The sequence below is a fragment of the Dipodomys spectabilis genome, unplaced genomic scaffold (genome assembly GCF_019054845.1).
Source record: "Dipodomys spectabilis isolate Male_0828 unplaced genomic scaffold, ASM1905484v1 ptg000076l, whole genome shotgun sequence".
Classification (NCBI taxonomy): Eukaryota; Metazoa; Chordata; class Mammalia; order Rodentia; family Heteromyidae; genus Dipodomys; species Dipodomys spectabilis.
Genome location: NW_024870753.1, coordinates 6,137,176 through 6,151,538, shown reverse-complemented (window position 1 = coordinate 6,151,538; position 14,363 = coordinate 6,137,176). Strand labels below are relative to the sequence as shown.

General features: G+C 53.7%; 1 protein-coding gene across 1 annotated transcript in view; it reads left to right on the top strand.

Moving 5' to 3' along the window:
* Tmprss13 (transmembrane serine protease 13) overlaps window positions 1-14,363 on the top strand; it is a 56,733-nt gene that overhangs the window by 33,399 nt on the left and 8,971 nt on the right. The window contains exons 2-5 of the mRNA XM_042682715.1: window positions 4,151-4,314; window positions 10,297-10,540; window positions 10,640-10,744; window positions 13,578-13,700. Of these exons, the coding sequence (XP_042538649.1) occupies window positions 4,151-4,314; window positions 10,297-10,540; window positions 10,640-10,744; window positions 13,578-13,700 (636 nt within the window). The remainder of the gene's footprint in view (window positions 1-4,150; window positions 4,315-10,296; window positions 10,541-10,639; window positions 10,745-13,577; window positions 13,701-14,363) is intronic.

Genomic DNA, 14,363 nt, shown 5'->3' with positions numbered 1-14,363 from the left:
CCAGAACATTCTAACTGATCTTCATGGTCACCTTGTCTAACCCCCTCGTTTCCTAAGCCTTCCCAGTAATACGTGATTTCTGTGTGAATTTCAACCACCTTTACTTTTGTGTGTGTGTGTGTGTGTTGATTCTGAGACTTGAACTCAGGACCTGGATTCTGTCCCTGAGCTTTTTTAGCTCAAGACTAGCCTTCTACGACATGAGCCACAGTTCCACCTCCAGCTTTTTGGTGGTTACATGGAGATAAGAGTCTCCCCGACTTTCCTGCCTGGGCTAGCTTTGAGCTGCCATCCTCAGATCTCAGCCTCTGTCGCTAGGATTGTAGGCGTGAGCCCTGGTACCCAGCTTTGCTCTTGAATTTTCCTCCCAGGCTGCCTCTCCTGCCCTCTGAGCTGGTCGCCTGAGCACATGTCTTTGCCTCACCAAGGTCATTTGGCTTTAGGCCCCTAAGGCTCATGGGAGTCTCTGATGAGCAGAAAGGACAGTGCAGGGGGCAGAGTGGAGTTGTCAGGAGCGTGGGGAAGGTGAGCCTCAGTCACAGCCATGGGACATCCTCCTTGGTAGCTTGCTGAGAGCCTAAACTTAATGACGATCCCTAGACCCAAAGAGAAGGGCCGAGCTTTCTCAAGGGTGGCACGCTCCCATTGGAAGGGAACAGTAAAGCCTGTTCCCAGGGCGGGGTGACAAGGATCATGTCCACCCAGGAAGCTCCACTCATCAGTCAGGGACCCACCTGATGTCTTCTAATTAACTCATCAATGAATGAATGAAGTCTCCAAGCCACGGCAAGCCCCATCTTCATGGTGGAAGGGAGGTGGTCTGAACTTACTGTGGAATGAAAGAATTGTGTCATTTCGTTGTTTAAAGTTCTTTAGCTTGCCCCCTTGTTCTAGGCAAAGTCCCAAGAAAGTGGGGTAGGGCACACAGAGGATTCCAGTGGGGTCCCCGAATCTTGTCTGCAACCCATATATTAACTTGATTCAATTGGAGATATGTTGAATGGATTAAGTAGAGGAAGTTGGTGTTATGAGGCTGGTAAGAGTATCTTGGATTTGTCTGTCCAAGCTGACTTTGATCTTCAGATCTCAGCCTCCAGAATAGCTAGGATTACAGGTGTGAGCCACCAGCTTCCAGCTGGATCACATTTTTTAATGCTTAGGGAAGTACAAGGCTTATTAAAGACTAATAAAGCAAGTAGGCGCTTTGATAAATCCTCTGTGGAACAGATTTCCTTCTACTGGGAATTCTTGAAGCAGAGCTGGTTCTACATCCATACAAACCCTGGATACTCTGGGTTAGTGACACCCAGGTCCATCCAGGCTCACATTGGGGATCCTCTGCCCCTGAGGCCTGGGCAGGCTTCCAAGATGGTAGACCAGTAGACTGAGCTTCTCCTTGCCATCCCAGAGCCCCTCAGACCTAGATGTCTGTCCCAGGGGCTTGCACCTCCCTACTTCAGCCCCTGCCCCCATTTCATGCGGTCATTGGTGCTGGGCGGCCTTCTCCTGTGTTGTCCTCCGAGGCTGGTGGATGTGAGCTGAAATGCGTAGGAGTGTTGTGTCCTGGGCTCCAGGCATCACAATGGCCCCTGACTTAAGTGTCTTGTTTTGGCCAAACAGCTTCCTCCTGGGATCTCAACAATGGGGGTGGATTGTGGATTGTGCTTGGCCAGGTGTGCTGGGTGCTGGTACCGGAGGCAAGAGGGAAGCTACCACAGGGAACCTAGTTTGTCTGCTAAGCCGAGGCCTAGACAGCGCCTAGCAGAGGCTGGGTCCCTATAACCAAGACAGCCAGGAAGGCCCCATGTGCAGCAGGCCCAGGGCACACAGGGGAAGCAGAGATAGACACAGGGAGAAACCGAGGCCGTGGCCATAATGGGTACATAGTAAAGCCTTTGATGAATGAAAGAATGGAGTATTGAATAGATACAGAGGGTTTTGGTTTTGGTTTTGGTGCCACGGCTGGGACGTGAACTCAAAGCCACCTGTTCTCCCTTAGCTTTTTATGTTCAAGGCTGGAGCTCTACCACTTGAACCACAGTTCCACTTTTGGCTTTTTGCTGGTTAATTGGAGATAAGAGTCGCCCAGGCTTTCTTGCCCAGGGCTGGCTTTGAACTGAGATCTACAGATCTCAGCCTCCTGGGTAGCTGGGACTACAGGCGTGAGCCACGGCGCTGAGCACTGTGCTCTGGCCTCACAGGGCTCTGCCTCTCAGGCTCCTTCACCTGCAGGAGGAATCCACAACTGGAAGGAACTTGATTGCTCACCCAGGGGGCCTCCTCACCAAGAGGCTGTAGTAGCACTGAGAAGCAGATCTTCTCTATCCGATGAGACAAAGATCGCAGAGCCCAATCGTAGCCCCCTCTGCAGGACTTGGCGGCACCTCCCGGGACCCCAATGCTTCATGACATCCCCAGGAAAGCAGCTGGTCCCCCCACCCCTGCATTCAGTACAGCCAGAGAGGGTTGGGGCCGCCCACCGTTCACACAGCAGGCTGGAAGCGGAAGCAAGACCCCTGGGCCTTCCAAGTTGGAAGTACTGGATGTTTCCTAGCGCTGGCTCCTTAGGCCCAGCTTGGTCATGCGGGGAGAGGGGAGGGAAGCATCTTTGCACTTAGTCTGCGCATGCGCGGGGCAGCGCTGAGCGTCTATCTACCTATATTCTTGGAAGGACAGAGAAGAAGAGCCAGAATGTACTCCAGCCCTATCCAGTCTAGTGTAGCCTAGGCTAGATTTGGGGCTCCTCACTCCAGTTTCCAGCTCCTCAGGGAAGGAAGCCCTCAGAGCCCTGCCAGAGAGTGTCTGATGTTCTGATGTCCCTAGGACTTTGGTAGGTACCTTCTGTCTGGTTTTTTTTTTTTTTTTTTCCGTTTTGCCAGTTGTGGAGCTTGAACTCAGGGCCTGAGCACTGTCCTGAGCCTCTCTGTACTCAAGGCTAGCACTCTACCACTTGAGCCACAGCACCACTTCCAGCTTTTTCTGTTTATGGGGTACCGAGGAATCGAACCCAGGGCTTCATGCATGCTAGGCAAGCGCTCTACCACTAAGCTACATTCCCAGCCCGTTCTGTCTGGTCTAGAATGCTGGCCTTGCTGCCTGCTGCCATAGGCCTGCCTGCCTTGCCTCTTGGGCAGACAAGGGTTTCTGGGGAGGAGGGGTGCCCTGGGGCCTCAGTCTGAGGAAGGGTGCTCCACCTTGGAGGGCGGGGAGTGGCTGGTAGTGGGAGCACAGTGTGATGTGAATCTGCCCAAGGATGGGCAACAGGAACCACCAGGCTTGGAGTCCTCCACTGATTACACACCTCCTTCCTCCCACCCTTTCCATGGCTGTGTGGCCTTGAGCAAATCAAAGTTGTTGCGGCCTTCTCAATAAGACAAGGGGCTTGGATTCCAGGGGCTTCGGAGTGCTTCCAGCTCAGCCAGTGACCTGTTTTGGGGCCCCGAGTAGTGGCTTTAGGAAAGGATGGTACCGTGGAAGTGCCCACTGATGAAGGGCTAGGGAATGTCTCCTCGCTGTGCAGACTGCTGGACCGTCGTTAGATCTGGCTGGAGAGCTTTGTGTCCGCTCCTTGTTGCAATCTGCCTGGAGCTCTGAGGGAGCCTGAGCTACACATGTGTCTCACTTCAGGCTACTGCCCAGGGGCTGGAGAATGGCCTTTTTTGGTCCCTGGCATATAGTTACTGCAGGACACACTCCAGAAGACAGTGGTACAGACAGCAAGGGTCCTGGGGTCTGCTGAATCTCCGATCTGCTGAGGATCGGAGCAACTCTGCTTGGATCACGTTAGATGTCCCAGGCATCTGTTGCCCAGGGAACATGGAAAGATAGGCCTTGCCAGAAGGAACCTGGGAGCCAGGGCCTGGGCATCTCCGCTCCCTTCCTAGGACCCCTGCACCTAGGGACCTGCCCAGCTACATCCAGGCCAGCCCAGAGTCTCTGGGGGGTTTGCCTGCTTTAAACTGGAGGCCCCCAGCTGCAGAGGCCCCGTCTGAGGCTCTGGCCTGTGTTCCAGCATGGTAAAGCCTCCCAACCCTGCCAGCCCTTCCCCACCCCATAGCCCCAGGGACCACCCCAGAGTAGGTAGGGAGAAGAGGCAGGGTTGGACAGGAATGATTGACAGGCCATGACCCAGGCCTCTGCTCATCCTCAGGTCTGCAGGCAGGCTACAAAGAGGTCAGGGCACAGGAACTTGGGCAGCTGAGTTCTCTTTCTGGGTCCTGTACTCAGCAGCAAAGGCCAGGTTCGGAGCTGGGCTCTGCCAAGGAGGCTCCTCTCTTCCTCACTCTGCACCTGCTCGAAGCATCCGAACTGTGGGTGAGGTGGAGCCTGCAGGTGGCAGGATGGCATCTCAGCAGCTCCTTTCCAAGGACTGAACAAAGGAAATGAGTTAGAGCTGTAGCAGGCTAGACATCAGGAAGAACTTGCAGCAGGGTGGGGTGTTTGTCATGACTGCCTGAAGAAGGCTGGCTGAGGGATCTCCCATTGAGATGGTCCCTGTAGATGGGATTGGGTTAGAGCTGAGGGCCTCGTTCAGGCTGCTGCTTTCCTCTGGCCTTGGGAGCTGATCTTCCCTTGCTGCAGCTGTCATTCGGGTCTTCCCTTCCCCTGCCCATGTCACAAACCACCCTCTCTCTGTACCCACCACCTTGTTGCTCATTTCCCTATACATTCCCCCCCACCTGTCCCACAACCCTTGACCCGCCTTGGCCCTCTCCCCTCAGGCCCAGCACCTTGGAGGTGGCAGGGACAGGACCCTGAGCTGCAATTTAGGCCGAGAGACCTGGGCACTTGGTAGGGATTCAAACAGTGTATGAGTTTGAACTGGGTCCCAATTGGACCCGGTGGGCTGTTAGCTTGACTACAGCTTGATGCACAATGTAAAGACCAGACTGTTTCTTATAACTGCCCCATCTATGTGGGGAAGGGGGTGAAATTAGCCCCAATGTACACATTTAGAAACAGGCTCTAGCCAGGCACCAGGCTGAGATCTGAGGATCTCGATTCAAAGCCAGCCCGGGCAGGAAAGTCCACGAGACTCTGATCTCCAATAAACCACAGAAAATGGGAAGTGGTGCTATGGCTCAAGTGGTAGAGTGCTAGCCTTGATCTGAAGACCTTCAGTGCCCAGGCCCAGAGTTCAAGCCCCACAACCAACAAAAGAAAGAAAAAGGATGGAAGGAAGGAAGGAAGGAAAGAAGGAAGGAAGGAAGGAAGGAAGGAAGGAAGGAAGGAAAAGAAACAGGCTCGGGGGGAGGGGGGAGGCTGGGAAGGGAGGTGAAGGGTAAACAAAGGAGGAGGCTGCAATGCTTGGTAAGAAATGTATGCATTATCCTACCCATGTAATTGTAACCCCTCTGTACAGTATGTTCTCAAATAAAATAAAATAAAATTAAAAAAAAAAAAAAAAAAGAAACAGGCTCTGGAGCTGTCATCCTAGCTACTCAGGAGGATGAGAGCTGAGGATCAAGGTTTGAAGTCAGCCTGGGCAGGAAAGTCCATGACGAAAAGAAAAAAAAAAGCCACAAGTGGAGCTGTGGCTCAAGTGGTTGGGTGCTAGCCTTGAGGAAAAGCTAAGGGACAATGTCTAGGCCTTGCATTCAAGCCCCTGTATTTGCACAAGAGAAAGGAAGGAGGGAAAGAAGGATAGGAGGAAGGAAGGAAGGAAAAGGCAGGCAGGCAGAAAGAAAAAGAGAAAAGAAAGGAAGATAGAAAGAAAGAGAAGAAAGGGGCTGTATTCGTAGGCACGGATGTAGTGGTATTCAAATAGGTCTCTCTGTGGTAAGCCAGGCATGCTTAAGGAGACGGCGTTCCAGGCCTCCTCTCTGGCCGTAGGCACTTTGCCTGTGGAACCTGTGCCCCAGCAGCTGTGAAGCAGGGTGGGTGGCGAGCTGGGCTCACAGGTCAGGAAGCAGAGATGCAGAGAGGTGAAGACACTCACCGGTGTCACGCAGCCGGATTCTGCTCAGTCACTGCCCCCCCCCCCCACCAGGTCCCTGGGCTCTGACCCCTCCTGGCAGGTCACACCACCCAACATGATGCACACCCCAAAAGCCCACCAGACCCCAAGATCCCCAGGGAACCTCCCAGCTCCACCCCAGCTCCCAGTGGATCTCTCAGCGCAACAAAGCCCTGGGTTTCCATGGGGGCCGCCTCCCACAACCCAAGGCTCTCCTACCCCAGACACAAGTGGGCACAATGGGGTCCCGGGCCTGTGGTGAGGTGACCCAGTTCTTTATCTACAAAATCAGACTTCTAGAAGGGCCAGCCTCAGGGTGGTGTGAGGACTGCATGCAGCCATAGACATGGGCATTCATTCACTGGCGCTTGAGGCTCATGCCTGGAATCCTAGCTTCTCAGGAGGCTGAGATCGATCTGAGGGCTGTGGTTCGAAGCCAGCCTGTGCCGAAAAGTTGGTGAGATTCTTATCTCCAATGAACCATCCAAATGCCAGCAGTGGAGCTGTGGCTCAAGTGGTAGAGTGCCAGCCTTGAGGGAAGAAATAAAAAAGAGCTCAGAGCTCTGAGTGCTGAGACACACACACAGAAAGAAAGTTCTGGTTTGTGTGAGTCACGTTTGTTTTATTATAATGAATGGTAGGAATTCTCCAAGTCAGGGCAGATTTAATGTGAATTCCAGGCAGGTGCCTGGCACAAGGCAAGACTTAGGCTGCCACTGGTGGGAAGGGCATCCTGGACGCCACTCAGCTGGGCCTCTCCCTCTAATGGAAGGTCCTTAGTCTGCCCTTTATCCAGCCCCCCTTTTTCCATCCTGTTCCGTCTCCTCCCCTTCTTCCTCCCCTCCTCCTCCTCCACTTCCTCCTCCTCCTTTCTTTTTCTTCAAAGGTACTGGGGTTTGAACTCAGGGCCTCGTGCTTGCTACTCAGGAGCTCTACCACTTGAGCCACACTTCCAGCACTTTTGTTTTAGTTATTTTTTGGGGGATAGGCTCTGGGCCAATCTAGGACCACAACTCTCCTGCTAATGCCTACTATGTCCCTGGGATCACACATAGGTGTATAGCACCATGCCCAGATTGTTTATTGAGATGAGGCCTTACTAAGCACCCTCCCTCCCCCCCTACCACCCCCCCCCCCCCCCAGTCTGCTGGCTTCCAACCTCAGTCCTCCCAATATCTGTCTCCTTAGTACCTGGATTGCAGGCATGAGCCACCATACCCAGTTTCTGTCTTGTTTTATAGATGAAGGTACAGGCTTCTCGTGGGGGTTAAGTAGCTGGCCCAAGGTCACACTGCTGCTAAGTGTACTAAATGATAGGTCAGGATTAGGACCAAGTCTGCTTGAGTCTAGAGACACAACTGTCACCAAATGCCTGCTCAGACCCAGGCATGGCTGAGTAGAGGAAGAGCACGCACTTGCCTAGGTGTGCAAGGCCCTGGGCTCCATCCCCAGTGTTCATATTGGATGGAGTGTAGTTCTGTGGTCAGACACTTGCCTCGAATGCACAAAGCTTTGGGTTTGGTTCACAGCACTCTTAGAAAACAAAGATGCAGCCGGATGCCAGTAGCTCACACCTGTAATCCTAGCTACTCGGGAGGCTGAGATCTGAGGATCTAGGTTTGAAGCCAGCCCAGGCAGAAAAAAATCTATAAGGACTCATATCTCCAATTAATCATCAAAATAGCTATGGTAGAGTGCTTATCTTGAAAAAAATCTAAAAGCTCAGGGACAGCATCCAGACCCCAAGTTTAAGCCCCAAGACTGGTACACATATAAAAGGTGGCTTTGAACTATGATCCTCAGATCTCAGCCTTCTGAGCCACTTGGATTACAGGTATGAGCCACTAGCTAGGGCTTTTCTTTTTTTCTTTCTTTCTTTTTTTTCTTCCAGTCCTGGGGCTTGAATTCAGGGCCTAAGTATTGTCCCTGAGCTTCTTTTGTTCAAGTCTAGTGCTCTACCTCTTGAACTACAACTCTGCTTCCAGCCTTTTCTGTTTATGTGGTACTAAGGAATCGAACCCAGGGCTTCATGCATGCTAGGCAAGCACTCTACCATGAAGCCATACTCCCAGATTTAGGGCTTTTCTTTAACAGTACTTTTTACACATTTGAACAAGAGCAATATTTTATCATCTCAGCCCCCAACCACAACCCTGCTGCCAAAGTCTAGCCTATCCTCGGTTCATGGGACTCTAGTCTCTAGACAGGGACCAGGGAGGGTGACCACAGCCCCAGACCAGTTGTGTCAGCCCAGAAGCAGCTCCTCGAACCCCTGAATACCCTGACATCTGCCTCCCCCGCCCCTTTTCCACCTGCCTGAGCATCAGAGCTCCTGGGGAGCTGATCAGGATTTCGAGATTGTCCCTTGCATTCATCCCCCAGAAAAATGAGGACTCAATCACAGCGGTGATACTGAACTTCGGAGGTGAACCCCGCCAGCCCCCCAGGGTCCGTGTTCTGCTGTGGGCCTTGACCTGATCTGCTAAGCGCTGGTGCTCCTCCTGGTCCCAGGCGGTGGCTGGTGAGGGGTGGAAATGGGTTCCAAGCCTTCTGTCCCCCTTGTGCAGCCCAGCCCTGGCTGCCTGGGCCCGGCTGGACTTTCCTCTCTGCCTCCGCTGTTCCTGCCACCCCCAGACAGCCATCCTCCTCGGCAGACATTAAAACAAGGTTAGATGTAGCTATTAAGTCGAGTCAAGTGGGTTCCTGCTCTAGGGCATTCTCTCTCTCTCTCTCTCTCTCTCTCTCTCTCTCTCTGTGCTGGTACTAGCGCTTGAATTCAACACTTCACACTCTCCCTTGGCTTTTTCACTCAAGGCTAGCACTCTACCACTTGAGCCACAGCTCCATTTCTAACTTCTTGCTGATCACTTGGAGATAAAAGTCTCATAGACTTTCCTGCCCCTGCTGGCTTCAAACCACGATCCTCAAATCTCAGCTTCCTGAGAAGCTAGGACTATTGACGTGAGCCACTGTGCCTGGCCCCGAGAGACCTCTTTGAGGGGCAAGAGGGAGGTGGCAGGTGCTTGGCGTGATGGGGCAGCACGTTGAGAATGCTCCAGCACTTTCCATGAACCCGGACCACCCCTCCCACCCCATGCCCTCTCCCACACTCGTTCTTTGACTTCTTCTTTCCCGCAGCGCTCCTCAGGGGTCTCCAAACCTGACTTTTGGCTCCGATCCTGAGTGCTCCTTTTAAGCACTGAAAACTCAAACAACTCTCTGCTTCATCTCTGCCTGTTTCCCCCTGTTCAAAACAGGGATTAAATGGTAGTTCCTACCTGACAGGGTGGTTAAGATGATTGAGTAATGATCCATAAAGCACCTCGAGCATGTTAATCCTCTATTCGTATAAATCAACAGAGTAAATGCGAATTAATAAATCCGCCCACAGCGGAGCAAGTGGAAGGACCTTGTCCAATCAGGTTGAATCATACCCAGTCCACCTGTGCTGTTCTGCATCTTACCTTCGGTTTCTCTAATGGGTTACAGTGTTTGTGCCTGCACGTGTGTGTACACGTGTTCACACATGCATGTCTGTAAGAATTCTAGTTATATTGAGAATGAGGTTTTTATATTTGTGGAGAAGGTGATACTGGGACTCGAACTCAGGGTCTGGTGCTGTCCTTCAGCTTTTTTGCTCAAGGCTGACACTCTACCCTTAAGCCGCAGCTCCACTTCTGGCTTTTTGCTAGTTAATTGGAGAGAAGGGTCTCATGAACTTTTCTACCCAGGCTGGCTTTGAACTGCGACCCTCAGATCTCAGCCTTCTGAGTCACTTGGATTACAGGCGTGAGCCACTGGAACCTAGCTAGGGCTTTCCTTTAACAGTACGTTTCACACAGTTGAACAGCGCAATGTTTTATAATCTCATTTTTAAAATGATTTGAGGTGAGGTCTGTGTCACCCAGGCTGGCCTCAAACTCGCAATCCTCCTGCCTCTGCCTCCTAAGTGCTGGGACCGCAGGTGTGCATCACTGTATCCAGCTAGTGTCTGACAGTCTTATCTACATAAAAGGAAAAATGTGGGGCTGGAAGGGAGGAAGTGGGAGGATCTTCCCTGTTGGGGATGGCATTTCCTGCTTTCCAGCACCCAGCTCCGCAGCCCCTTCTCTTAGCTCTCCCTCAACACACATAGCCTCATCTGGCACCCCGAGTTCTTCTGAAGGGATGCTGGAGGGGGGCAGGCCCTTTGAACTTGCGTTCTATTCTTGGCCATAGTCTTCTTCATCCTCCTTGTCTCCCCCCCCCCCCCCCCCAGTCACCTGCCCCAGGGCCTTTGCACCTGCTGCGCAGGGCCTGCAGGGAGCAGTCTGAGGGATGCCCTTTGCTCTTGTTTGCAGAATGCTTCTCCAGCAAGGACATCATCTCCAGCAAGGACAGTTCCAGCCCAGGCGTCGCCAGCCCGGGCGTCTCCAGCTCAAGCGTTCCCTTCCAGGTCCTCATCGGTTGGGTCGTCATCGTCTCCCCGGTCAACATGCGGGACATCTCCAAGCAGGGTGTACCTGGTTAGAGCCACGGCGCTGGGGGCTGTCCCGGTCCGAGCAAGTCCTGCCAGGCCAGCCCCGGCCACCAGGGAGAGCTCAGGTGAGGGGGAGGCCGGGAAGGGGGTGTCCCTTCTCCCTCCTCCATCCCATGCCGGACCCCGTCCCGACAGCCTCCCTTCCCCTGCCATCCTGCCCCTAGGTCCCAGCCTGCCCAAGTTCTCCTGGAAGGAGACCCAGAAGCAGCTGCCCCTCATCGCATGCATCCTTCTCCTCATCGCCCTGGTGGTCTCGCTCATCCTTCTCTGTGAGTGGAGCGGAGGGGGCAGGATGGGGTCTGGATGGTGCTGGTTAGAATGGGCCTGGGCATGGGAGCATGCCGCAGGGACGGGGACCCCACGCTCGCCCACCGGGGACCGCGCCCACCCTGGGACACGGTTGCAGGTGGCTGGGTTGGGGGCGGGGCACCGGGGGAGCCTGGCTCGGGTCCACCTGTGCTGCTATTTACTGTGCACCCCACCGGGGCTGAGGGAGCACGCTCAGACAGCCGGGTGTGCATCGGTGCATTCAGCTTACCCTAAATCTCATCCCAACTTCCCCAGGCTAGGAGGACTAAGGGCAATGATGACACGGGCCTGGCACACAGTCGCACTCTAAAACAGTCTGACTGTGAACACAAACCAACGATGACTGAGCACAGAGCCGCATGCTTGTAATCCCAGCTGTTTAGGAGACGGAGATTTGGGGGGATCATAGTTTCAGCTCAGCCCAGGAAAAAAAGTGAGACCCCCCCCCCCATCTCAATCAATAAACTGAGGGTGATGGTACGAGTCTGTGATTCCAGCTACGCAGGAGGCATAGGTTAGAGGATCTCTGGCCAAGGCAAAACCCACAGGACTCCGTACAAAAAATAACTAACGCCGGGCACCAGTGGCTCACACCTGTCATCCTAGCTACTCAGGAGGCTGAGTTCAGAGGACTGTGGTTCAAAGTCAGCCCGGGCAGGAAAGACTGTGAGACTCTTATCTCCAATAAACCATGAGAAAACCAGAAGTGGCGCTGTGGCTCAAGTAGTAGAGCCCTCGCCTTGAGCTGAAGAGCTGAGGGACAGCGCCCAGGCCCAGAGTTCAAGCCCTATGACAGACAAAATAAAAATAAATAAATAAATAACTCAAAAGAGAGATGGCGGCATGGCTGAAGTGGTAGAACACTTGCCTAGCAAATGTGAGACCCTGAGTTTAAACTCCAGTACCAGGGAGAGGAATGGAGGGAGGAAGGGAAGGAGCAGGGACGGGGAGGAAAAGCAAACAAGCAAGAAGAAAGCAGGTTTCCCAGCGCCAGTGGTTCACACCTGTAATTCTAGCTACTCAAGAGAGGCTGAGATCTGAGGATCGTGGTTCAAAGCCTCTTATCTCCAACAAACTGCTTAGAAAAAGCCAGAAGTGATGCTGTGGCTCAAGTAGTAGAGCTATAGCCTGAGCAGAAGCTGAGGGGAAGAGCCGAGGCCCAGCGTTCAAACTCCAGGAGTAGCACACATGCACGCATGCACACACGCACGTGCACACACTCTAATTAGAAAGCAAGCTTCCCCATGATAGTCAACGGTGACACTGCTGGAAACAAGTCAAGCCAAATGTGTTTGAGGGTGGCTATGAAGAAGAGGAGAATTGTGACCCAGACAGGGCATCACAGCAGACAGACAGCAACCAGAAATATGGGGGGGGGGCAGGAGAGAGAGGCTGGCATGGAGGAAATGGGAGGGACCCAGTTTTCCAGGGGAAAATACACATTTGGGGGACCTGGGACCATCTGTTTGACTTGGTAAGGCCAGGCCAGGTGGCAGAGAGCTTTGAGCGCCAGGCCAAGGCGTAAGGATTGTGTAGGAGGCAGGGTGGATGGCGAGGGGCGGGGCTGGGTAGCAGTGGTAGGACTGTGAGGGGGAGGGCTGTGTGGTAGAGCATCGCTTAGCGCCATGCATGCTGTGTGCCTTCAGCAGTTAATTAATGTCAATTACCATTCTAAGCCTCAGTTTCCCCATCTGCTAACCAGTCACTGCCGTGATTCACATAAAGGCCTCCAGACCTTGAAGAGCATCAACCGCAGGGCACTTCCGGTTGGGGTCTCCACCCTGCATCTTCTCTCCTCCCTGGCACGGCCCCCCATTCCATGAAAGCAGTGGGAATAGCACCCAAGGCGGGCCCGCCAAATGGAGTCAAAGCTCCTGGCGTGGTTTTGTAACATTTCCCAGCATTCCCCGGGTCTCCTTCAGGATGGAGAGATGGTGTGATTTGTGCAGGTCACAGCGGCCTCAGGGCTGGAGCCTGACATGACGGCTCCCCATCAATCCTCTCCCCACAAAACATCAAGGTGACTCAGTCCTGAGAGTCCAGGGCATGCACAGAGAGGAGGAGGAGGAGGAGAGGAGGAGGAGGAGGAGAGGAGGAGGGCTAGACCGAGCCACGAAGAGGGGCTTGAATCAGGACCCGGAGGGAACAGGCCCTCCATGGAGGCACCCCAAGACAAGAGGAGGCTGAGGAGTTAGGGCACCGGTGTTGGGGTGTGTGAGGCCGGCTGTCTCCAGGCACGAAGGGGGACAGTGTGGGTGAGGGAAAGAGACGGAGAAGTCAGGAGGCTGATGGTCACATAAGGTTTGCCAAGTTGCGTTCTCCGCCACGTGGGAATCAGCCACCTAGCGCTGCTTGTTGAGGGAGAAGACATTTAAAGTTGCAGACAAGGGCTGGGCTGAGGACTGAGCACAGGGGATGCCCCTGCTTTAGGGAAGAATGAAGAGAAAGCTCAGCCAGGAGCTGTGGAGGCAGGAAGGATGGTAGCTTTGGAGGAGGCCGGACAGGTAACAGGAGCAGCCCAAAGGCGTCCCCTCCTCTGTCTCTGTCGCTCTGTCTCCCTCTTCTGGTGGCTGGCTGCTTGAGTCTGCCTGGGGTTGCCCTGCTTGCCAGAGCTTTCTGGAACATTCTGGAGCATTCCTGAGCAGCTTTTCTCTCCACACAGATGGGGGACGGGAGCCCCAGAGTCCAAGAGGGATTGCAGGTCGGTGCCTCAGAACCCCCAGGGCCTTGGGCTGCTGAGCATCCGGTCTCTCTAGGGCTGGAGATGATTACCGTGCGCCTCTTCTCTTCCAGTCTACTTCTGGAGGGGCCACACAGGAATCAAGTACAAGGAGCCGGTGGAGAGCTGCCCCAAGCACACCGTCCGCTGCGACGGGGTGGTAGACTGCAAGCTGAAGAGTGACGAGCTGGGCTGTGGTAAGGGGGCTGGGCAAATGGGAGGTTGTATGTGCACGTGTGTGGTGTGTGTGCGTGTGTGTGTGTGCGCATGCACCTGCTCTAACTGACTGCAAACTGTATTGCTGACCATGTGACAGCTCAAGCCAGAGCGATGGACAGAAACTCAGGTCTGGGTTCTAGTTACAGTCAACTTAGGTTTGACACAGGGGGACTTGGGACAGGTTGCTTACCTCCTCTGGGCTTCAGTTTCCTAGTTTTAAGATCAAGTCAATTGGATAAGATTGGGAGGGGGGCTCTCAAAGCCTGAAGATGTCAGTATCAGACTGAGGAAAGCAGGACAGCTCTGGCTATCGGCAGGGAGGGGGTGTTCAGAGCCCCTGTGTCCATACCCCCACTGCATCCTGCCGGTCACCTCCAAAGTCCTAGAAAAGCACAAAGATTGTTTGGATCCTTGGCACCTAGTGGTTTGTGCATGCATGGTCCGTGTAGCGCCCTAGTGTGTGTGTGTGTGTGTGTGTGTGTACTTGTGGGTGTGTGTACTTGTGGGTGTATGCATACATATATCCGTGTGTGCACGTATATCCTGTCCGCCTAACTTCTGTTCACACGTGTACTTGCTCGTGATAGCAAGTGACTGAGTAAACCAGTTCTAGCGGTGCTTGTCCCTCTCCTGGGTCCTGC